Genomic DNA, 24,051 nt, shown 5'->3' on the forward strand with positions numbered 1-24,051 from the left:
CATTTTTAGCACCTACAAAGGATAAATTCAACAAAACTCCACTTCTATTTCCTCAACATCTGCATCATGAAGGGCAGCATCTCCGATACAATAAGATTAGCTAGGAAAGAACTTCTGTAGGGCCTGGGTTACAAAGGCTTTGGAACCAAATACCTGGGCATTGTGCCTAGTTCAAAAATCACTTAGCATGGAATTTTCTCCCCAGAACATCTGGGACAATATTGACTTAAACAATTGAACTACACCGTGATCATATGCACTTCCTTCAGTTAGTTGGGGTTCTGCTGTTGTTCATCATTTCTGAGTAGAGATTTTAAATCACTGCTGTTTCTTTGTTAGCCTGTCCAGTAAATTGGAGAGTTCTCTAATGCTGACAGAACTGCACTTCAACCTTTCTCCATGACATCATGCAGGGATGGGGAAAAAGCAAAGCTGAAGTGAGAAATGATGACTTTAGCAAATAGTCATTTGTCTTAAATTCTCCAATAAATCTGAGCTACATCCTATCAAACTGAACTACTATCCAATTGAGTGACCAAACAGCCTTCAGGAAAGATAGAAACCCACATCACAGAGAGCTAGAATACATGGCAATGAAAGTGTGAAGTGAAATTCCAGAGCAGGTTACATCTGATTATTCAGAATCAGGACAAGAGATTCTCCCATCACATTCTCCTCTGATCCATTCAGACATACTTCACTCAGCACTGTCTCAATAGCCAGTTATGTTTATTTACAAAATTTTTAGTATCCAAGCATTGCTATAATTTGGGACAAAACCACTCTCACCTTGCCAGAAGTGGCTTTACCAATAGATGGAACCTGGGATTTAAACTCCCAATGATCACACTGTGTTTGGGATCCATTTGAATTCCCCTTCCAGGTCTTTGACACTTTCATCTCCAGTCAGAGCGACTCTGAGATAAGATTAAAGAAGTCAAGGCATCATCTCAAGCACAGACAGCTGAGAACTGCTCCTCACAGGACACTTTGAGAAGTGGATGGATAGAATGTGATGATGATAACCTCTGCATGGCTCAGACAAAAGGTAACAGTTCTGCAGTGATGGGGAAGAAGGGAATCTCTGCGTCTCCCCATCTCCTTCCAGTGTCACAGAGGCTGAAATTACACTTTTTCCTGCCCCTGCTCCTCTTCATTTAACTATAATTTGAAAAATTCCCATTGTACCTGCTCTTCAGCACAACCCACAGCAACGTGAGAACAAGTGGCAATGATACAATCTGTATCACTGGTGACTAACAATAACTTTGAAATAGGAAGAATAGTATAAATGTGATGCTCCTGGTTCCTGATAGGAAGGGCACACTAGAATTACTCATGGGATAATGGAGTTGATAGAAAGGACAAATGGGTCCACCTCAAAACAGGGCAAACTGCAAAAGGCAAAAATGGGCCCCTCATCTGGTCAAACTGAGGGATAACCATGCTGCAAACAGTTCAAACAGCTTTAAACGTTACTATGTGGGAATCAGGAAAATTATTACAGAAAAAAAAGTATTGATAGCCCTAGAGGTGTTTATGTTGCTGATCTCCCTTGCAGATTCTCTGATGACTAACATGGGCTAAGTGCCCACAGAAGGTTTTCCCGCACTCACTGCATTCATAGGGCCTCTTCCCTGTGTGGATTCTCTTATGCCTAATAAGGTGTGAGCTGGTAATAAAGGTTTTCCCACACTCACTGCATTCATAGGGCCTCTCCCCTGTGTGGATTCTCTGATGTTGAGAAAGGGCTGAGCTGTTAGTGAAGCATTTTCCACACTCACTGCATTCATAGGGCCTCTCCCCTGTGTGGATTCTCTGATGTGTAATAAGGTCTGAGCTGCGACTGAATTTTCCCCCACATTCACTGCATTCATAGGGCCTCTCCCCTGTGTGGATTCTCTGATGATGAGAAAGGGCTGAGCTGTCAGTGAAGCATTTTCCACACTCACTGCATTCATAGGGCCTCTCCCCTGTGTGGATTCTCTGATGCCTAATAAGGTATGATCTGTGAGTGAAGCATTTTCCACACTCACTGCATTCATAGGGCCTCTCCCCTGTGTGGATTCTCTGATGCCTAATAAGGTATGATCTGTGATTGAAGCATTTTCCACACTCACTGCATTCATAGGGCCTCTCCCCTGTGTGGATTCTCTGATGGGTAAGAAGGTTTGAGCTGCGATTGAAGGTTTTCCCACACTCACTGCATTCATAGGGCCTCTTCCCTGTGTGGATTCTCTGATGCCTAATAAGGTGTGAACAGCGACTGAAGGTTTTCCCGCACTCACTGCATTCATAGGGCCTCTTCCTTGTGTGGATTCTCTCATGCCTAATAAGGTGTGAGCTGGTAATAAAGGTTTTCCCACACTCACTGCATTCATAGGGCCTCTCCCCTGTGTGGATTCTCTGATGTTGAGAAAGGGCTGAGCTGTCAGTGAAGCATTTCCCACACTCACTGCATTCATAGGGCCTCTCCCCTGTGTGGATTCTCTGATGTTGATAAAGGCCTGAGCTGCTAGTGAAGCATTTACCACACTCACTGCATTCATAAGGCCTCTCCCCTGTGTGGATTCTCTGATGTTGAGAAAGGGATGAGCTGTCAGTGAAGGATTTTCCACACTCACTGCATTCATAGGGCCTCTCCCCTGTGTGGATTCTCTGATGGGCAAGAAGGTTTGAGCTGCTACTGAAGTTTTTCCCACACTCACTGCATTCATAGGGCCTCTTCCCTGTGTGGATTCTCTGATGCGTAATAAGGTGTGAACAGCGACTGAAGGTTTTCCCGCACTCACTGCATTCATAGGGCCTCTTCCCTGTGTGGATTCTGTGATGCCTAATAAGGTGTGAGCCGGTAATAAAGCTTTTCCCACACTCACTGCATTCATAGGGCCTCTCCCCTGTGTGGATTCTCTGATGTTGAGAAAGGGCTGAGCTGTTAGTGAAGCATTTTCCACACTCACTGCATTCATAGGGCCTCTCCCCTGTGTGGATTCTCTGATGTTGAGAAAGGGATGAGCTGTCAGTGAAGGATTTTCCACACTCACTGCATTCATAGGGCCTCTCCCCTGTGTGGATTCTCTGATGGGCAAGAAGGTTTGAGCTGCTACTGAAGTTTTTCCCACACTCACTGCATTCATAGGGCCTCTCCCCTGTGTGGATTCTCTGATGTTGAGAAAGGGCTGAGCTGTCAGTGAAGCATTTTCCACACTCACTGCATGCATAGGGCCTCTCCCCTGTGTGGATTCTCTGATGTTGATAAAGGCCTGAGCTGCTAGTGAAGCATTTACCACACTCACTGCATTCATAGGGCCTCTGCCCTGTGTGGATTCTCTGATGCGTAATAAGGTGTGAACTGCGACTGAAGGTTTTCCCACACTCACTGCATTCATAGGGCCTCTCCCCTGTGTGGATTCTCTGATGTCGAGAAAGGGATGAGCTGCTAGGGAAGCATTTTCCACACTCAGTGCATTCATAGGGCCTCTCCCCTGTGTGGATTCTCTGATGTCGAGAAAGGGATGAGCTGCTAGGGAAGCATTTTCCACACTCAGTGCATTCATAGGGCCTCTCCCCTGTGTGGATTCTCTGATGTTGAGAAAGGGCTGAGCTGCTAGGGAAGCATTTTCCACACTCAGTGCATTCATAGGGCCTCTTCCCTGTGTGGATTCTGTGATGCTTTATAAGGATGGAGTAATCACATACGTTTTCCCCAAACTCACTGCATGTATTTTTTCTCTTTCTGCTGAGGATTTCCTGTTGTGTTGTGGTTTCCTTGAGGTCCTTTTGAGTTTCCTGACAGGAAATACATTTACCCACTTTCTCCCCTGGCTGGTTTCCCTGCTCTCCTTCTGGTCTGTGCTGAATGTCATGGGATTTTTCCTGCTTATGACTCCAGGACACATTCCTTTTCAATCTTTGCGATAATTCTCTGTGTTTATCCACTTGCTCAACATTTTCCTGCTGAGAATTCTCCTCCTCTTTCTCACATACCATTGCGTCACCTGCTGTGATAGAGACAGAAACCTCAAACAGGGATGGAAAGGGGAAGGCCAAACCAATACAAGTACTGGAGAGAAGTCTAATAAAAATCAGGAACTGAACTCCCCCAAGGTCTTCCCCAAACAGGAGAGAGGAGGGGATCAATTCAGGCTTCACATCCCATCCACATTCACAGGGGAAGGGAGGAAGCTACTGCCTGGTGTCTGCTAGTGTCTACAGGAAGCCATGAGCTATATTTACCCTAAGGATACGACCCCTGCTAGGGACAATATTGAACTGAGAGACCTTCCAAGGGCATTGTAGGGCATCCCAGATGTTTCCTTCAGGCACTTACAGATTCTGAGTTGGTTTAATATTTCCTCACCTGTGCAGGGAGCTCTCAGGATCTCTCTTTCCTCTGAACCCTGGAGGTCTGGGACCCATGGCTCTTCCCCTTGTTCCAGCTGGGAGATCACATCAGGTTGGGAAATTGGAAACCCTGCTCAGATGAAAGAAAACAAAGGAGGTCACTTGATTTCATAACTTTGTCATAAAAAACATTCTATTAATTTAACTTCAGTGCTTAGTGTGACAGGTGTGCCTGGGGCAGTCCACACTGAAAATGCCAAGGTCAGGGCAGGCTGAAAAAGGGAGAGCAGATGCTCCCAAAACTGGTGGTTAACAGTGAAGTTAAACTCACTGACCAGTCACAAACTGTGCTTCTGATCCCCCATGCTGGTTATTGAGAAGCTGAAAAAAGAAATCACATGGCCCCCTTTATTGCATTCCAGTTCTCCGACTCCCAATCAGCACCTAGGTCCAGTACAGTGAGAGGTTATTTAAAAACTCTGCTCATATACAAAATGTTTTTCTGACCCCAAAAGGTCAGCCACATTACAAGATCACTATAGGTTTGGATCTTACCCAAAAGACCACACTGCCAGCCAATCCTTTAGCATGGAAAGACAAGACAGGACACGACACAAAAAAAGTTGTTAAATGGAAAAGCAGTGAGATGCATTCCAAAATCTATATATCAGGTTATTAGCAGTATTGTTGAGCTGCTGGCTTGAAAGTCCGTCTGGAACACATCCACAAGTTCGATGGGTCTTTCAGTCCTTTGTTCCAGGCTTCAATTTGTAGAGAAGTTGCTCCAGAGTTAGGAAGAGGGATTGAAGACAAAATGGAGATGATGCAGCTGCCCTTTATATTCCTTTTGCCATGTGGCTTGTACTACCTGTGTCCCAAACACAAGCTTCACAGCACATGGCATGGAAAAGCCTCGGAAGTCTCAGCACACAGACATACCCCTGCATGTCTTGCTGACTCAATAGGTTTATGCCCTTGATCAGGGATGGGCAAATTACGGCCCACGGGCCACATCCAGCCGACAGGACCGTCCTGCCCAGTGCCTGAGCTCCTGACTGGGGAGGCTAGCCCCTCCCCCGCAGCCACACCACCGTGCGGGCAGCGCTCCTGCGGGGTGGGGCTGTGCGCTCCTGCTGGGCAGTGTGTCTGGCTCTGCGTGGTCCACGTGGCTGCCAGACACGCTGCTCTGAGCGGCATGGTAAGGAGGTGGGGGCGTTGGATAAGGGGCAGGGAGTCCCGGGGGGCAGTCAGGGGACAGTTGGATGGGGCGGAGGTTCTGGGGGGACGGGGGCTGGATCGGTGTGGGAGTCCCAAGGGTCTGTCAGTGGGCAGGGGGGTGGATAGAGGTCAGAGCAGTCAGGGGACAGGTAGCAGCGGGGTTGGGTAGGGGGTGGGGTCCTGGGAGGGCAGTTGGGGGGGTCTCTGGAGGGGGCGCTTACGGGACAAGGAGCAGGGGGGGTTGGATTGCTCGGGGATTCTGAGGGGGGGCAGACGGGGCGGTAAGTGGGAGGGGGCGGATAGAGGGTGGGGCCAGGGTGTTTGGGGACCCCAATGTGGCTTTCGGGCTAAAAAGTTTGCCAACCCCTGCCCTTGATCCTTTCCATGGTCTCACTGTACAGCTGATGGGCCATCAAACAGCCTAGGCAGCGCTGATGCCAATATGTCTCACCCAGAAACACTGCCCAAGTCTGGAAATACAGATCTACTCTACAAATCTATAACTCACAATACAAAGCTGATACAAACATAGAAACAAAATTATCATACTTGGAAAAGCATAACATTTTCACTGACACCTGTCATGGCATATCTAGCACGAGTCATTTCAATTGTATCAAATTGGTATTGATAATAAAAAAAATAACATAAAATGTCTCACAATTCCATACAGTGTCACACTTGGTAAAATTCAATTCCCAGTGAATTCCACAGTGAATTCCCAGGACCAGCTCCCCCGGTCCTTGAAGATGATGAACACTGTGCTTATGATGTATTGAAATACCCACATATCTGCTGGGAACACACAGAGACAGACACTGTGTCAGTCTGTACCCCTAGGTTCACTCTTCTAGAAAATTATGATCAATTTTGTACACAGAATGGCATTTTGAAAACACATAATCTACTGAATATTATCCTGTTAAAATGTGTAACACTGTATCTAAAGTTATGAGATTTTACTGTATGATATTACTGAAAAAGTTACAGTGCTCGGGAAGATCAGTTTCTCGGAGACAGCAAGGCAAACAGCTGGACAAATAGCCACTCTGCGGCAGGGGGAAGGTGTGAAGAAGACATTTACATTCCATCACAGGGACCACTTGAAGCTCATATCTACGAGAGCCTGTCAACATGACTCAGCTGAGAACTGGATTTGTTTCTAGTAGAAAGGACTGAATTGTAAAGAGATGTGAGGAAAATGCATGAGACTCTCTCTCTCCCCTTTCCCTCTGCTCATGACAACTTCTGAAGACCTGATCTTGGGCGGCAGGGGCGGGTTAGGGGAGTCCTGGCTGAAAGGAAAACCAGCCTGTCTCAGCAGATGGTGAGAGAACATTTGCTTTCAATCCATTTCAGCTTGTTAACTTAGATCGGGGTGGGCAAACTTTTTGGCCAGAGGGCCACATCGGGGTTGCAAAATTGTATGGAGGGCTGGGTAGGGAAGGCTGTGCCTCCCCAAACAGTTTGGCCCCACCCCCTATCCGACCCCACCCACTTCCCGCCCTGACTACCCCCCTCAGAACTGCTGACTCATCCAAACCCCCCTGCTCCTTGTCCCCTGACCTCCCCCTCCAGAGACCCCCACCACCACTAACACCCCCCCCCAGAACCCTCTTGGGATCCCACCCCCTATCTAAGCCCCCCGATCATGGTCCCCTAACCGCCTTCTCCCAAACCCCCCCAGCCTCCCTCCCCCAGAACCCCACCCAACCCCTCCTGCTCCCTGTCCCCTGACTGCCCCAACCCATATCCAGCCCCCGCCCCTGACAGACCCGGGACTCCACGCCTATCCAACTCCCCATTCCCCATCCCCTGACCACCCGCCCCTGCTCCCTGTCCCTGACTGCCCCAGGACTCTCTGCCTCTTATCCAACCCCTGGCCTGGCCCCCTTACCACAGCAACGCGGCTCGCCGGAGCTAGACACGAGGTCCCTCAGGAGCGCGCTGACCGGCCCCTTACCATGCCACTCAGAGCAGTAGGGCTCGCAGTCCCACCGCTGCAGCACTGCCCAGGAGCGGTGGGCCAGGCGCTGAGGCGCAGCATGTTGAGGCTGCAGGGGACAGCGGGGCGAGGGGACAGCAGGGGAGAGGAGGGGAGGGGGGATCCTCCCCGGCCAGGAGCTCAGGGGCCGGGCAGGCTGGGCCCGCGGGTCGGATGTGGCCTGTGGGCCATAGTTTGCCCACCTCTGACTTACATGTTAGTTTGTGTTTTATCTTGCATTTCTTTTGTAAACAATTCTGACTTTTATGCCTCGTTACCTGTAGTCACTTAAAATCTTTTTTTTTTTGGTAATTAACAATCTTGTTTTATTGTTTTATCCAACTAGTGTGTTTGGATTAAAGTGTGTTGGAAACTGCATTTGGGATGTAGCGGGGTGGACCCCCGCTCCTGTCCTGAAGGGTTAAAAACAGCCCTGGGAGGGGGCTGTGGCTGGAGAAAGCAGCTTTTAGGCTGGGCTGCTTGGGGGAAGTGGCTGCAGCTGGGGCCACGCCCCAAACAGACTCAGCTGGCCCTATAAAGGCAGAGAAGCCAGGGGCAGATAGAATCTCTCTCTGTCTGTAGAGGGAGATGGCTGCAGGGAGCTGGACACAGGGTACCTGAGTGGAGCAGGGCTGGGGAAAGGCAGAGGAGCTGGGGAGCTCCAGCCTGGAAAGCCCCAGGCTGTGGCCTAGCAGAAGGCAATAGGTACTGGGGGGTTGCAGAGGGCAGCCCAGCGGTAGGCAAAGGCAGCAGGTCCAAACCGTCCTTGCCAGTGATGAGTGGCTGATACTGCAGCCTGCCCCAGGGGGTGGGGCTAGACGATGACTGGCCTTATACTGAGCCGAGGTGGGAATAGTGGGTGGGAGTTCCCTGGGGAGGGGAGACCCTAAGACTGAGGGGTTACTGCCAGAGGGCAGCACCCCAGGTAAAAGGGGCACCAGGTCCAGGGAGGGACATGGGGGGCCAGAGGACAGGCAGATCACCGGCCTGCAGAGGGTGCGCCGGAGCTGGAATGAGCTAATTCCCAGAAGTCACCAGCAGGGGGTGCTGCAGGGATGAGTCCACTCATCTACATGGGATAACAAGGCTGGTGCATGTCATTTTCCACAGATAAAATGACAGACGTCATATGAGCTTGCCTTGTTCAGTAGTGTGTTGGACAGGGAAAGATGCAGATTTCTCGGGGAAGTCTGGGAACAGAGACTTTTCTGGGGTTTTCCTGTGCTGCACTGTAACTCATGAGTCGCTGACTAGCAGCACTCAATACTGTGTAGCTGGGAGCAAGTTACATGCTGGAGACTGTGTGTTAACTGCCCAGGAGCGGCTGCTCTCACAGTAAAACAGTGTAAAAGTCACCCCAGTTTGGGAAACTGAGGACACAGCTGTTCACTCCAGATTGCACTGTGGTTAACGTCACAGACACTCAATTTCAAAGAGGCTCCCAAAACACAGAGAAAGTAAATCCATGTCCCAGAAATCCAAGACTCAGAGGGCAAGTCTCCCTGCCACTGCTTCTTGCTGACGGAGAGGTCCAGAGACAATGAGAGAGTCCTGGGGAAGCTGGGAACAGGAATCATGGGCTGGTGGGGTTCAGTGGAGAAAGGGAACAGGAAGGGCAGGGATAGTACTGAATGCAGGATCTCAGCAGTACTAGATGTCAGGATAGCACATAGTGCAGCCCATTGGAAAACATAATCCCAACTAGACATATAAAACGATGAGGTCTAAATTAGCAGTTTCCACTCAAGAGAGATCTTGGAATCATGGATAGTTCTCTGAAAACATCCACTCAATGTGCAGCAGCAGTCAAAAGCGAACGGAACATTGGGAATCATTGAGCAAGGGATAGAAAAGACAGAAAATATCATATTGCCTGTATACAAATCTATGGTACGCCCACATCTCGAATACGGCTGTAGGAGCTGGATTTTATAATGTACTGTGAGAATTAATGTATGATTTGATTTCATCCTGTCAGCCACCCTGTTTGAATAGCAGAAAGGAATGACAAACCAGAACAATCCTTCTGACTGATTATGGTCACCTTTTGTTTTAGGATAAGTTACACTGTCTACTATGGTTTCCTCTATGTATTACAAATTAGGCACTCTAGTTAAATCTACATATCTTTGTTTTAAGGTTTAGTAAGTTAGAGACAGGATTCTCTATTGTGTCTATGTTAAGTAGATTAGAGAAACATTGAAGGCAAGGTTTCATTTGCAATGCCTTTTTGCTCGATATAAAATACTACTGTTTGTATCCTCAGTGGGTTTGTGTGAATGAGGATGTATGCATCAGAAAAGAGAAGGTGTAAAGGCCATTGTTACAGCCAGAGTCAAGGAAGGAGTCAAGAGACTTAAAGGACATCAAAGAATCATCGACGCACATCCATAATGAAGGGCAGATTGATGACCCTGAGGTAAAGGCTGGCACCCCTGAGGACAATTGTTTAAATCAGAACGAAGGACAGGTTGACCCTCTCGGAGGTGCACTGGAATGTTTACACCAGTTAAGAAGTAACCGATCACTAACTGATACAGCAAAATCCATAGAGTTCAACAAAGGAAAAAAGCCTATAAGAACCAGGGTGCTTGGCCATGGGACTTTGGGTTTGTCTTGCCACACTCCAGGAGCACTGGATCGTGACCGACAAGAGCCTAGCCCCACACTCATGCTCAATCTAACTGGCCATTAGATTGACTTGAGCTACAAGAGACTAGTAACTATGAACATCACGGGTGGGTGACTAAAAAGCATATGCTAACTGTTGTATTCTCAATAAATGCTGTGTATTTACCTTCCTCTACAAAGATCCCATGTGCTTTGTAGGAGCATAACACTGCATGCAGATGTGGTCGCCCCATCTTAAAGAAGTTTACTTGTGCAAACAGGAGATATTTGACACTGTGTGACACTGCTCCTGTGCTCTGTTCCCAAACTGTTCTGCAGCAGGGGAGGGTCTTTGGCAGTGTGTGGGTCACTGGCATATTGGGGTGATGCAGAGACAGGACAGTGTAGAGGTGGCATTCTGGGGCTGGCGTGACCCTTTTATCTACATTTCCCCTTCCAACAACTGAGGACAGGAATCCTTACCCAGCGAGGTCACATTCTCATAGTTCTCCTGCATGACGTCTCTGTAGAGGGCTCTCTGAGCAGGGTCCAGCAGAGCCCACTCTTCCCTGGAGAAATACACAGCCACCTCCTCGAAGGTCACTGGCCCCTGAAAGAGCAAGAGTCCAACACTCAGTACCTGCTGCCTCACTCACAGCCCCACTATTTGTGGGGGAGAGAAGTCAATCAAATGCAAGCTCTGGGTGGATCACAGTCAGAGTCCCACCCCCACTCCACTCAGAGCATCCTGGAAACACCAAGTTAAGGGGACGAAGCAAGAGCCCCTTTTCTCTCCCAACAGATCCATCACACTCCTACTAGCCACAGACCGATACAGGAGATGAAGCCCCTAGCAGGGACCAGGGAGAGCTCCCTGGTAGGAAGCCCAACACCCTCCCCATTGTGAGGAGCTGGATATGAAGGGAGGGGAATCTCCCCTAAACCTCACTGATGGGTGCCCCTTTCATATCTCACAGCAGCGGCTGGTCAGTCTGACCAGAATCCCAGTGCTGGAGCCTGACCTGTTTTCCTAGCCCCAGGTAGGAGGGTTATTTTCTGTTTCACAAATTAGGGTATTTCCACCTCTTAATCTCATGGGTCTGTTCCTAGAATTTGGGCCATTTATTAAACTCCCCCCAGCAGGAATGTCACAAGCTGTCCTCCTCCCTTCCCCACCCTGTGCATTTCCTGCCCCGCTCCAAACCAGACTGTGCAAATCTTCCTATCTCCGGTGTATTTGCTGTCCCCTCTCCCTCCTGCAGGAACCCACCAGCAACCCCCCGATAATCCCTACCTGAACAGGCTCCTCTGCAGCCATTTCTCTCCCCTGTCCCATGGGAGGATGGGATGAGCTAGAGCGAAACAGGGATGTCATTCTGCAGCCTGGGAGGGTGAGAAGGGCAGTTGTGGAGGTTTCAGAACAGGCTTTAGTTAATTTCACATCACGATTCCCACAGGCCCTTTCCCTGCAGACAGACATCCTAGACTCTGCCATGCTGGGAACATGCTCAATCTCTTTATTACAGTGTGGAGCTGGCCCTTCCTGCCAGGCTAAGCCCACAGACACATTTTTAACCTCACTTCTCCCTCTCCCAATCTCATAACTAAGTCTCTGAACACAAGGCTAGAAAAGAACAGAACCAAAGGTGTCACTGTGGGGGATTCCCTCGGACACTGACCCCAGGGCAGGCACACCCCAGCAGGGGGAATATGGAGTCAAGAACCAGCTTTTCCTCTGTCTGATCCTTTTCTTGTTCACTGGAAAGTGGTTCTGCCCAGGGATGCTGCAATACATGTGTCTGGGTGGACTAGAGAGCTGGAAATCTCTCCCCCCCACTCATTTCTCCCACTGCCCCTTTCAGTCTCTCCTTCCCCTGTCCTCTCTCCCTGCTCCTCTGGCTGGGAAAGTCCCATTCCTGGGGGCTTTGCTCTCCCATGTCTGGATTTGCTCCTGGCAATTGCTAATGGGAGGAGAAATGACGAGGGGCTGTTTGTGCAGAGTCACTTTCTTGCCAGTCCCCAGCACTTTCCCTGAGGTCTTTCAATAACCTGGGGTCCGTAGCTCAGAATTTGTATTAACAGGGCTCAGGGCTGCCCTAGGGGGCTAGGACCAGCTGCAGAAAGTCGTCACCTGGGCCGGGCAGAGAAGCAGCTTTAATTAAGGTCACATCCCAGCACAGAATCCCACTGGGGGAGCAGCAGCTGCTAAGCCTGGTCTCCCAGATCACAATGGAGGCTGCAGCATCTGACCCAGGAAGCTGAACCCCAATATCCTGAGCAGAGAGGGACAGAGCGTTTGAGCAGCTTCCCTCCTTTAGCTCTCTGGGAGAGCAGCTAATGAGCCCCTCCTCACAGGAAGAACTGCTGATCTCATTTGCCCCACTGTCCATCTGGAGTCACTCCTTGTCTTTCCATGCAGTGACTCTGGATTAACAATGGCCTCAATGAAACCAAATTTCAGGAAGAAGGAGTCCAGAATGCTGTGGAAGAGACCACTGTGTGGCATTTCTAGCCCCCTTCCCACCTGCCTCACCCCCAAGGTCTAGGACAAGGACTGGGTGGGGAAGGCAGAAGTTCCTGCAGTTTTCAAGAGGGGAGAAAAGACAAATCGACAAATCTGTGATTTCACCTGACAGTGTTTGGTAAGTGGATAGAAAGTTACCAGGGTGAGTGGGCCTGGCTGGGGCTGCCTGGCGCTTGGAGCCAGGATTGTGGCACAAACTGATCCGGGAGCAGGATCAGGGTTAGCAGCAGCCCCCAGACACCCCCCAGAGCCCAGACCCCACAGCCGGGGCCCCAGACACCCCCACAGCCCCAGCCAGGGTCCTGCCAGATCTTCCCTGGCCCCCAGTCCCCAGAGCCCCGGGCCAGGGCCCCAGACACCCCCAGAGCCCCCCCAGCCTCAGGGGGCGCTGGACACTGGCGACGGGGAGAGAAATTGGGGCACAATCGGGGGGGGGGCAGGGAACTTCTCAGGGGTTGGGGGAGGGGGGGTCACCCTGGGGGCTGCTCGTGGCTCTAGGGAGAAAGGGGCGGGGTCCCCGCGGGGCAGCGGTAAATCCGAGGGGGTCTCAGCCCCCCCCCCTTTCTCTCCCCGCTCCTCGGGGGTCCCCGGCTCCTCCCCCCCGGCCAGGTCCGGGCTGCCCCTACACGTCCCCCCCCCCCGGCCAGGCTCGCGCCGGCACCTGGAGGCTGCAGCTCCGCAGCGGGGGCGGGGCCGGGCCGGGCACGAGGGGGTTAATGAAGGTCTCTCCCGCCGCGATCTGCGCATGCCCAGAACCCCAGCGGCACAAACCTTCTCCGGCCGGGAGGCTCCAACGGCCCCGCGCGAGCCAGGCACAACCGCAGCGATCCGCGCGCTGTTCCGCTCCGGCTCCGCCGCCCTCGGTGACGTCACTTCCGCTCCAGGAGAGCCCGGAACTACATCTCCCAGCCTGCCCCGGGGTGCGTCCGCCCTCTACAGCCCGGGTAAGGAGGGGTCAGCAACTGGAACTGCGCATGCTCCGTGCAAGCCCCGCTGGGGGCGGGAGAACAAAGCTGCTGCTGCCGCCTCCGTGTGAGCCGGTGAGTGAGAGACCCGGGGGGGGGGGGGCGGGCACGTGACTCTGCCCCGGGAACCTGGGAGAAGCCGCGGAGCCGCCTCGGCCCGGAGCCGCATCTGGGATGGGGCGGAGCCCGGGGCGGGAGTTGGTGGCTCCTGTCCCTGTTGGCGCCTCTCGCCCCCGGTTCTGCCCCGTTTCTCTCCCGGGGTCTCGCTCGGGCTGTAACATCCGGGGAGATTCGCCCCCCTCCGGGGGCAGAGTAACTTTTTGTGTCCCTGGAACATATTTGTGGGCCCCCCCCTGGTGCGGAATAAAATTCTGCCTCCTTAAGCTCATGTTTTCCATGCCTAGAATTCAACTGTCACCAGATGGATCAGACTGAACAGGTTTCAGACCTCCAGGAGGCTCTTGCCTTCTAAACAGGGACGTCTGTTTTCTAGTAAAATCAGGAAAAGGGAAGGAGAAAACTCGAAAGAGGTTCCTCCTGGCGCTCACGTCCGTGAACCCGAATACTCCCCCAGTCCTCAAAGAGAGACCTGGAGAAGGAGACTTGCTGAAGCAAAGCCACAGGGGTCTCTGAGGTTTCCCTGGCCCCTCGCCCCTGTCCTGCCTGGCTGATGTCAGCATCTCTCTGTGAGGTCACCACCTCCCCACCACCTTTGACCAATAGTCTGAGGTCCTGTAAAAGGCCTTTGTGATGTCACTGCCACACCCCTCCCTTGCTGGGCTAATGTCCTGCCCCTGGCCAGGCACTTTGAAGGTTTGAGCTACTCCCTGTGGATCACCCCACTCAAGGAGCGTTCGTTCTAGGAAGCAAGCCAGTAGTTTTGGATCATCTGCACATTTTGTCAGCTCACTGTTTAGCAGATCCTTTATGAATATGTTGACTTGTCCTGGTCCCAGTACAGACACCACTAGTTACCTGTTTCCACCCTGAAAACTGACCATTTATTCCTACCCTTTGTTTCTTGTCTTTTAACCAGTTATTGATCCACGTGAGGACCTTCCAGAGGTGAAAGTAAGCCGGTATGTTCCGGTATGGGGTACCGGCAAGAGCCGTTACGCTGTGCCAGCCCGGCCCGGCTTCCCCAGGCTGGTGATTTAAAGGGCCCAGGGCTCCCTGCTGCGGCCGAAGCCCCGGGACCTTTAAATCAACTCCCAAGCCCCTGCCGGAGCCCCAGGAGCAAATCACTGCCGTGGATGCTGCTCTGTCCTGCTCTGCCAACACAGAGCAGGGGTGGCAGTGTCCTTACACTGCGGGGGGGCACCGTTGTCCGAACTGTGGCATCCCCATGACACCCCTTCCCTAAGGACCCCCACTCACACCACCTCTCCCCCCGAGGCCACACCCACAGAATGCCTCTTCCCAAGACTGCACCCTTCCCCCCCTCCATCATTTTTCCTAACAGCCAGTAAAGAGTGGTGGGACCATGGCCCTCTAAACCCCCTGTTCCAGCACCCCTGACACAGAGCTGAGCAGGCAGCAGTGTGTGTGTGTGACAGAGAGTGCTGTGCTGAGCTGAGCCAGGGAGAGAAGGGGGGCTGATGTCGGGCTGTCCCTGCCTCAGGACTGGTCGCTTCCAGCAGCTGTCTGAACTTAGAGACAGTGTGTGACACACTCACTCTTCATAACGCACACACTCTCTCCTCCCTCCACACACATGCTCTCTACCCCACCATGCACATTGCAGTTGAAAAGCAGCTGGCAATCTAGTAGGATGCCCATGGAACAATGGGATAGAAACCTGCATCATGTGACGCTGTACCAGCCCGTGAGGCATTGCAAACACTTCCCAAAGCACCCTGCAGCCAGTTGCACAGTGGGATAGCTACCCACAGTGCACTGCTCTCTGTGGCAATCCAAGAGATGCTAGCATGGATGTGCTCTGGTGACACAGGGGCATAGGGTGGACATGCAACAGCTGTTCAATTAAAACACTTTAACTAAAGCCACGTTACTCTTTCATGTAGACATAACTGAAGAGTGAGACAAGACCAGCTCTATTGAAACTAAAGAGCCACAACTTCTTGCGTAGTTGGCAGGATTTGAACCTGCGCAGGGAGACCCCCAATAGATTTCTAGTCCATCGCCTTAACCACTCGGCCACAACTACTTGCTTGATATGTGGCTCTTACTGCACTCTAGTTCTGTTCTCACTGAGTGATCAATTCCAGTTGTTTCCTCAGACCAGCTTCCACAACACACACACTGCTGTGTCCTTGTGTAAGTGTGTCCATGGCTGAACTGCAAGAATTCCTGCTCCTTTCCCTTCTGGCTGGAGCATGAGGAGAGTGTGTTTGTGGTTAATGTTGTTGCTGTAGATTTTTGTCCATTTCCTGCCTCGATCATTCAGACAGTCCCTTTCCCGTCATATCCCCAGTACATCAGTGATTGTGATGGCAGGGGGCAGGTTTTCTCTGGGGCACTGAGCTTTGCCAGGGGGTTGATGGGTCCTTTCTTTCCTCACCCTGGAGTAAACTCGCTTTTTATTCCATCCTTGATGTTTCAAGGAATAACAACAGATGATCAAAGAAAGAGGTGGACAGGGTAGGTCTCAGGAGGGGCAGAGAGGTGTGGGCAATGGACAGGAGGGGCAGAGAGGGGGCCGTAGGCAGACCGTGGGGTCGGGGGTGGAGCGGCGCGAGGAGGCCTTGCGGGAGGAGGAGCGGCGATCAGCAGGCCTCAGCCAAAGAGCAGGGGTGGGAAGTGGCCAAATGGGAGTGAGGGTGGAGCACAGGGGACCTCGGAGGGAGGAGAACGAGGGAAGGGGGTGGAGGGGGGGGACAGCACCACGGTCTGGGAAGGGGCCACCCACAGGATTCAGGGGGCCTGGGGCAAAACAATTTCAGGGGCCCCTTCCATAAAAAAAAGTTGCAATACTATAGAATCCTGTATTCTCCTGGGGGCCCTGCAGGGCCTGGGGCAAATTGACCCACCTGCCCCCCTCTGGGCGGCCCTGCCCTCAGCCTCTCCTCGTAAGTCCCCTGCCCCCTAGACTCTCTCCAATTTGTTTCTGTAGTGTGTGTGTGTGTATGTGGGGAACTGGACGCAATGCTCCAGATGTGGCCTCAGCAGTGCTGACTAGAGGGGAATAATCACTTCCCTCCATCTGCTGGCAACGCTCCTACTAATCCAGCCCAATATGGCCAGTTACACATATTGAATGCAGACACAGCAATATTTTATACATTGGTTCCTGTCTATTCAGGAGGTTATTTCCCACCTATTCATAAATAATGAAGCTGCTCCAAGCGGAGGGGAGAGAACTGTCCCGTCCGTGCAGTTAACCCATCTCCCCGAGAGGTGGTAGCTATGTCAGTGGGGGGAAGTTATGTTGGTGGGTGTGCAAGCTGTGGTGTCTACATGTGTATATAAAGTTTAATCAAACCCCATTTTTTAAACCCCTGTGGTCTGGGAATAGAAAAGGAGCTCTCTGAGGCAGAGCTCGTCCTTCAAAATCCTTAAGATCACTGACTTGCCTCTGCAAATGCCTTGGGGGTATAGCTCAGTGGTAGAGTGTTTGACTGCAGATCAAGTGGTCCTTGGTTCAAATCCAAGTGCCCCCTTATCAAGCTTGTTTCTTCAATAAAAATAATTCCATTTCTAGGGGTATGCCTACACTATGGGACTATTCCAAATTTGCATAAACTGGTTTTGTAAAACAGATTGTATAAAATCGAGTGCGTGCGGCCACACTAAACACATTAAATTGGTGGTGTGCGTCCATGGTCTGAGGCTAGTATCGACTTCTGGAGCGTTGCACTGTGGGTAGCTATCCCATAGTTCCTGCAGCCTTCCCTGCCCCTTGGAATTTCCAGGTTGAGATCCGAGTGCCTGATGGGGCAAAAATCATTGTCGCGGGTGGTTCTGGGTAAATGTCATCAGTCACTCCTTCCTCTGGGAAAGCAACGGCAGACAAGCATTTTGCGCCTTTTTTCCCTGGATTGCCCTGGCAGATGCCATAGCATGGCAATCATGGAGCCTGTTTTGCCTTTTGTGACTGTCACCGTATGTCTACTAGATGCCGCTGACAGGCGATTCAGCAGCACTACACAGCAGCATGCTTTTGCTTTGCATAACAGCAGAGATGGTTACCAGCCATACTGTACCATCTACCAATCCATAAATTGGTAAAAAGATGAGCATGGCTACCAGTCGTTTTGCACCATTTGCTGCTGTCATAAGTGCCCCTGGCTGCTCTTAACCAGGGGCGCAAAAGCCAAAATTGGGAATGACTCCCAGAGTCAATCCCTCCTTTTTGGTATCTAAAAATAGAATCAGTCCTGCCTAGAATATGGGCAAGTGTACTAGAGAACCACTGTATCAGAGAGCACAGCTGCTCTGTGTCAGATCCTGCAGAAATTATGAGCTGTATGCTATTCACAGGGGGTGTGCCTGCAACAACCCCACCTGTTGATTCCGTTCTTACCCCAGCCTTCCTGGGCTACTGTAGCATTGTCCCCCAACTTGTGTGATGAAGTAATGAAGAATGCAGGAATTAGACACACTGACTTGTTAGTGAGAAATGAGTGGAAGGCAGCCTCCAGCTGCTATGATAGTCCAGACAGGACAGTAAGCAGTGTGGAGGAGAGGAGCCCAGCATCCCTCTGCTAGTCCAGAGGCAATTGAATCTTTTTTTTACACATGAAGGGTGGGGGCTGACAGAGCTCAGCCCCCTGTTGCTATGACGATGATGGTTATCAGCCATACTGTACCATCTACCAGGAAAAATTAGGGCCAGGCACCCTTGATAGACCTCACCGATGCTAGTCTGCATGGTTACCAGTCCTTTTGCACTGCCCCATGTGCCAATAGGCTGATGACGAGGACAGATACCAGTCGTATTGCACCATCAGCCACCCATGGCGGGGGGGGAGCAAGGATGTTGGTGTTGAGTGCTGCAGCATCGGGTCTATCTGCAGCATTCAGTAAAGATAGGGTGACATGTTAAAGAGTCAAGAGAGGATTGTTTTCCCTTTCACTTCTGGGGGTGGGTGGGGGGGTGCGTAAATTGCCGAGCTATGTCCTGACCCGCGGACACTGTGTTTGACCCTAGAAGCATTTGGAGCTCAGACAAGAATGCAAATACTTTTCGGAGACTGCAGGAACTGTGGGATAGCTTGAGTCCTCCAGTCCATGAGCGTCCATTTGATTCTTTGGCTTTCCGTTACGTTTGTCACGCAGCAGTGCGCTGAGCCCCTGCTATGGCGTCTGTCTGGAGATTTTTTTAAAATGAGTTTGAATTTCATCTTCTGTAACGGCGCTGATAGAACAGATTTGCCTGCCCTTACAGCGATCACATCCGCATGGTCCATGCGGAGCTCTTTCTTTATTTTGATTTTTAAATGCATCGCCACACGTGCTGATCTGAGCTCCACGCTAGGCAAACAGGAAATATTCAAAAGTTCGCGGGCTTTTCCTGTCTACCTGGCCACTGCATCCGAATTCAGATTGCTGTCCAGAGTGGTCAGTGGTGCACTGTGGGATACCGCCCGGAGGCCAATACCTTCGATCTGCGGCCACACTAACCCTAATCCGATATGGTAATTCCGATACTAGCGCTACTCCTCTCGTTAGGGAGGAGTACAGAAACCGGTTTAAAGAGCCCTTTATACCGATATAAAGGGCCTCTCAGTGTGGATGGGTGTGGCGTTAAATCGGTTTTACGCTCCTAAAACCGGTTTAAACGCCTAGTGTAGCCCAGGCCTAGTATGCTCAGGAGCTCTACTATATAGGGATTCCTGAAATGAATGGACATACTTACTGTTTTCCTGTGCAAATGCATAAACACCTAGCAAACGTCCCCCAGCAGAAATCACTTTCAATCCTCTGAGTGTCTTGGTTTGTTTTCATCAATGAAACAAAGGCACATGAAGACACATTTGCAGGTCCTTGGCCTCCATGGGCTACAATGTGCAGAAGAACAAGAATCACATCCACGTGGGAGGAATGGACTAGTCTGTATTACATTTGGTAAGTAAGTTGCCATTGGGACTGAAAAGTCTACTGGGGGTGGACAGGAGCCTGTTACAAAACTAAAATAACCAAGAGTTACCAAACTCCCTGTTACACATTCAATCCTCTCTTTGTGCACACGGCATCAATTGGGGCTCTAGTAAATGGCAGCCTTCCTTTAGCACTGATCGTTGTTCCTTGTGACTTTCAGATACATTCGAATGGCAGCTGTTCAGGGGTCATGTACTGCTAGTTCATGAGCAGCAGCAGAGTCTCTGTACGTTTACCAACCATAGAGCTGGGTGTGTCTGCACCCAAGTAACTGCAGAGTCAGTGTAGTCCCAGACAGTTAATTGCACAGTCTCACTTTCTGGTCTCATTGATCATTTGGGTAGAAACAGCAACGGTTTGGTGGGTTTTGGTTTTTTTCCCCTTCGTTTTCTCCTAAGGAATGTGTGATCTTGAGCAGGTTAGTTTAAGTTCCCTGTGGGTCAGGAAAATTCCATCTCCTTGAAATAGCTGGGAAGTGACCTGTTTGTATCACCTAGACTAAAGGAGCTTTTGTAAAGCAGTTTTGCCTTTAAATATGCTGGGATAAAAATAGTAAACAGTAAATTCCACAGCCAGACACCAGGCCAGGATCAATTGATGGGGCCAGGATCAATTAATTACAGAAGAAACAAACTCTTGGGAAGTAAATGTAATTTGTCCCCAAACCTTTCCTTGTTCTCATATGCTATCAGGATTCTCTTCTAGAGGGCAGAGTTAAGGTTATCTGGGCATATACCATCACTCTGTATTCCCTGTTTTTCCAGAGTTTGAGTTTTACTGAACTCGATGTTCTGGAAGGTAAGAGATATTCACAGTCAAAGTTAACTCTCTGTTAACAAAGGTTTTGTTATTGACAAATAATGAGACTAATCCTTCACTGCAGTAATTCCACTGACTTCCTCTTTCCTCATTTCTAGTTCCAAAAAAATAAGCAAATTAAAACAATATTGAGAACTAAAATGCTGTGAGAAAATGGAAATTTTAGTAGCTCAGATTTCAGTTTCTTCTGTGTCTTGTGCGTGTGTAAATGGCACAACATGTTAATTTATAAGCACATCTTTCTTAACTTCTTTAAATATTCTGTAGTACATTAACTATATCCAGTGGGTTGTTCAATGCAGTGAGGTTTTCATGCATTGACCAAAACATATTTTTCATGTTATGTAAACGAACACAACTCATTGAACACAAAATTGTGTATTTCATGCGGTGAACTGTGTCGGTAGCTCAGATTAATAGGTTTGTTTTTTCTCTCTCTCTCTCCATTAAAAAAGGAAGAAACCATGAAAATACCCATGGGAGAGAGGGGGTTTCTGAGCGCTGGGAAAGATATGGAGATATTTATGAAAGGGGGAGAGGCCAAAGTAGGGCCTTAGCTGGAGCAAAGGGGGAGGTTTTTTGTGCAGGTTCATTTCAGCCAGCCTCACATCCTGTAGTCCCTGCTTCCCCACCCCCCCAACAAAGCCACCTGTGACCCCTGAGACAGCCCCACTGCAAAAAGTGCAGAGCCCCCAGCACTCCCTCTCCTAGCTGGATCCCCTGGCAGCCAGAGCTGTCCGCAGAACTGCTGCGGTTGCTCCCCTGGGTCTCTGGTCAAGGACGGCTACCGGCTTCTCCTGAGAATGCAGCTGAGAAATGATTCACCCTTCTCTAGATTCTCGCCTGTGGGCTCTGAGAAGCAAGATGGGGCCTGTATGATAAAGTCCATGCAACATTCCCCTCACATCCCAGCCCTGGTATGTCACCAGTAGCTGCTGTCCCTGCGTAGCAGCAAAGGATGTTTCCCGTCATTCAGGAGATCCAAGCCTGGGACTAAAGTCAGCCCAGCCCCCACACCTTAAAGTGAATAAGGAAAAGTTATTTACTTGTTCCCATAATATAAGTACTAGGGAACACCAAATGAAAGTAATAGGCAGCAGGTTTAAAACAAATAAAAGGAGGTTCTTCACACAGTGCACAGTCAACCTGTGGAACTCCTTGCCTGAGGAGGTTGTGAAGGCTAGGACTATAACAGGGTTTAAAAGAGAACTAGATAAATTCATGGAGGTTAAGTCCATTAGGCAGGCCGTGTAAGGAATGGTGTCCCTAGCCTCTGTTTGTCAGAGGGTGGAGATGGATGGCAGGAGAGAGATCACTTGATCATTACCTGTTAGGTTCACTCCCTCTGGGGCACCTGGCATTGGCCACTGTTGGCAGACAGGATACTGGGCTGGATGGACCTTTGGTCTGAGCCAGTATGGCCATTGTTATGAAGGGAGGGAGAAAGCACTGCAACAGAGTTTCTGTAGTATATTGGTTATCATATTTGCCTACCACACAAAAGGTGTGGCTCAAAACCAGACAGAAATAGGAGGGCTTATTTCTGCCTGTCCAGCAAGGCGCTCCTACTGCTGCCACTGGTCCGTCCCTGTGATAACCCCAACTCCTGCATGGCAGAGGGTGGTGAAATGAGCTGAGAAGAAACCTTGGCATCAGCTGGGGAAAGCTAGAGGAACTGGGCCACTCACCTTTTGAAGCCTTGTGGCTTGGTCTCCTCTGCCCTTGGAGATTGGCCTACGGCGGCCGGCTCTTCTGCGTGACTTGCCAAAGGAGGGAGTGAGGCAGGAATTGGGCAAAAGAGGAAAGTCGAGCTGAGGAAGGCAGGGCAGAAGCTAAGCGCCTCAGTGCGGCTAAGTGGGGTTAGTAGAGCGTCACCATTCGTTCTGCAAAGCCTGGGGAGGTGCGGTTGGCTGCTGGGAGGCAGAATCTTGTGCCTGCCTCTTGGCTTCCCAGGGATGGCTACTTGCAGCCCCGGAGAAGAAGGATGGTTTTGGGTGAAAGGAAACAAGCAAAGCTATGGGAGGAAATCTGGGTGCGGGGTGCGGGCTCTGTGCTGGGGGGGGGGGTTGGGGTGCAGGAGGGGTGGTGCTTACCCTGGGCACTGCAGCACCCAAAGTGACTGGTACACACAACCCTCCGGCAGCAGCTCCTAGGTGGGCGGGGCCAGGGGGTCTCTGTGCACCGCTGCCTGCAGGCACCGCCCCCAGAGCTCCCATTGGCTGCAGTTCCTGGCCAATGGGTGCTGCGGAGTTGGTACTCGGGGCAGGGGCAGTGAATGGAGACACTCCCCCCGCCCCAGGGGATGCTGGGACATGCCGGCCATTTCTGGGAGTGGCACGGAGGGATGGAGGCAGAGTGGGCAGGGAGCCACCTCAGTGCTGCTGGCACATCTCTGCACACCCACTGGGGGGAGGGGAGCAGAGGGCCCCATGTGCTGCCTGGGGTAGGGGCAGTGCACAGAGCTGCCTCCCCTCCCGGGTCTATTACAGTAGTGGGTGGGTGGGGTCTTTTGGCCTGCAAGGTGCAGCAGGTTGGTCTAGATGATCACACTGGTCCCTTCTGACCTTAAAGGCTCTGAGTCTAAAAGGGAGATGGAAGTAAAGAAATTAAAAAAAAAATAAACCAAATATTGTAATACCAGGATAACTCCAACAGCTCATTGTATAGTCCCGCCCCTTTCTTCTGTGTTGAATGACCTGCAGGACATTGATTCTCTCGATAAACTGATACAACGTGACTGAAATTAAACCAATTCCCAGCAGAGAAAACATCACATGTCTGCATTGGCTAGGAATTGAACCCAGGTCAACTACTTGGAAGGCAGCTATACTCACCACTATACCACCAATGCATTTAACAAAAGGACCACTTATGCTTGCCCAATGAGGCTAGAGCAGCATTGAGGAGATTTTCTGCCTGTTAAAATGTACTGGATTCTCATCACTAAAAAAAAAACCTCCATCTTCACCTGGGTTTGAACCATCAGCCTTTCATTTAGCCACCAAAGTTATTAATCACAGGGTATGTCTACACTACAGGATTATTCCGATTTTACAGAAACTGTTTTTTGGAAACAGATTGTATAAAGTCGAGTGCACGCGGACACACTAAGCACATTAATTCGGAGGTGTGCGTCCATGTACCGAGGCTACTGTCGATTTCCAGATCGTTGCCCTGTGGGTAGCTATCCCATAGCTATCCCATAGTTCCCGCAGTCTCCCCCACCCATTGGAATTCTGGGTTGAGATCCCAATGCCTTATGGGGCAAAAACAGTGTTGTGGGTGATTCTGGGTAAATGTCAGTCAATCCTCCCTCCGTGAAAGAAACGGCAGACAATCATTTCACGCCCTTTTCCCTGGAGCCCGTTCAGCCTTTTTTCACTGTCACCGTATCTCTACTGGATGCTGCTGACAGACGCGGTACTGCAGCGCTACACAGCAGCATCCCCTTGCCTTTTGCAAGTTAGCAGAGATGGTTACCAGCCATACCGTCCCACTGCTGCTTTGCAAGTTGACAATGACAGTTG

The 24,051-nt window shown here is 50.7% G+C and overlaps 1 protein-coding gene and 3 non-coding genes across 4 annotated transcripts in view; 1 reads left to right on the forward strand and 3 right to left on the reverse strand.

Annotated features, from left to right (window-relative positions):
• Positions 1-1,602: 1,602 nt before the first annotated feature.
• Positions 1,603-24,051, reverse strand: part of LOC120375397 (zinc finger protein 850-like) — a gene marked incomplete at its 3' end in the record, with an annotated part of 37,111 nt that continues 14,662 nt past the window's right edge. Inside the window, exons 2-4 of the mRNA XM_039496018.1 lie at positions 10,640-10,766; positions 4,361-4,474; positions 1,603-3,653 (exon numbers count right to left, since the gene is read on the reverse strand). Of these exons, the coding sequence (XP_039351952.1) occupies positions 1,603-3,653; positions 4,361-4,474; positions 10,640-10,766 (2,292 nt within the window). The remainder of the gene's footprint in view (positions 3,654-4,360; positions 4,475-10,639; positions 10,767-24,051) is intronic.
• TRNAS-AGA lies at positions 15,730-15,812 on the reverse strand. Its single transcript has one exon. It is a non-coding gene; the product is annotated as a tRNA-Ser (tRNA).
• Positions 17,194-17,265, forward strand: TRNAC-GCA. The gene has a single exon. It is a non-coding gene; the product is annotated as a tRNA-Cys (tRNA).
• TRNAG-UCC lies at positions 23,304-23,375 on the reverse strand. Its single transcript has one exon. It is a non-coding gene; the product is annotated as a tRNA-Gly (tRNA).

This window comes from Mauremys reevesii, linkage group 12 (genome assembly GCF_016161935.1).
Source record: "Mauremys reevesii isolate NIE-2019 linkage group 12, ASM1616193v1, whole genome shotgun sequence".
NCBI classification, from domain to species: domain Eukaryota; kingdom Metazoa; phylum Chordata; order Testudines; family Geoemydidae; genus Mauremys; species Mauremys reevesii.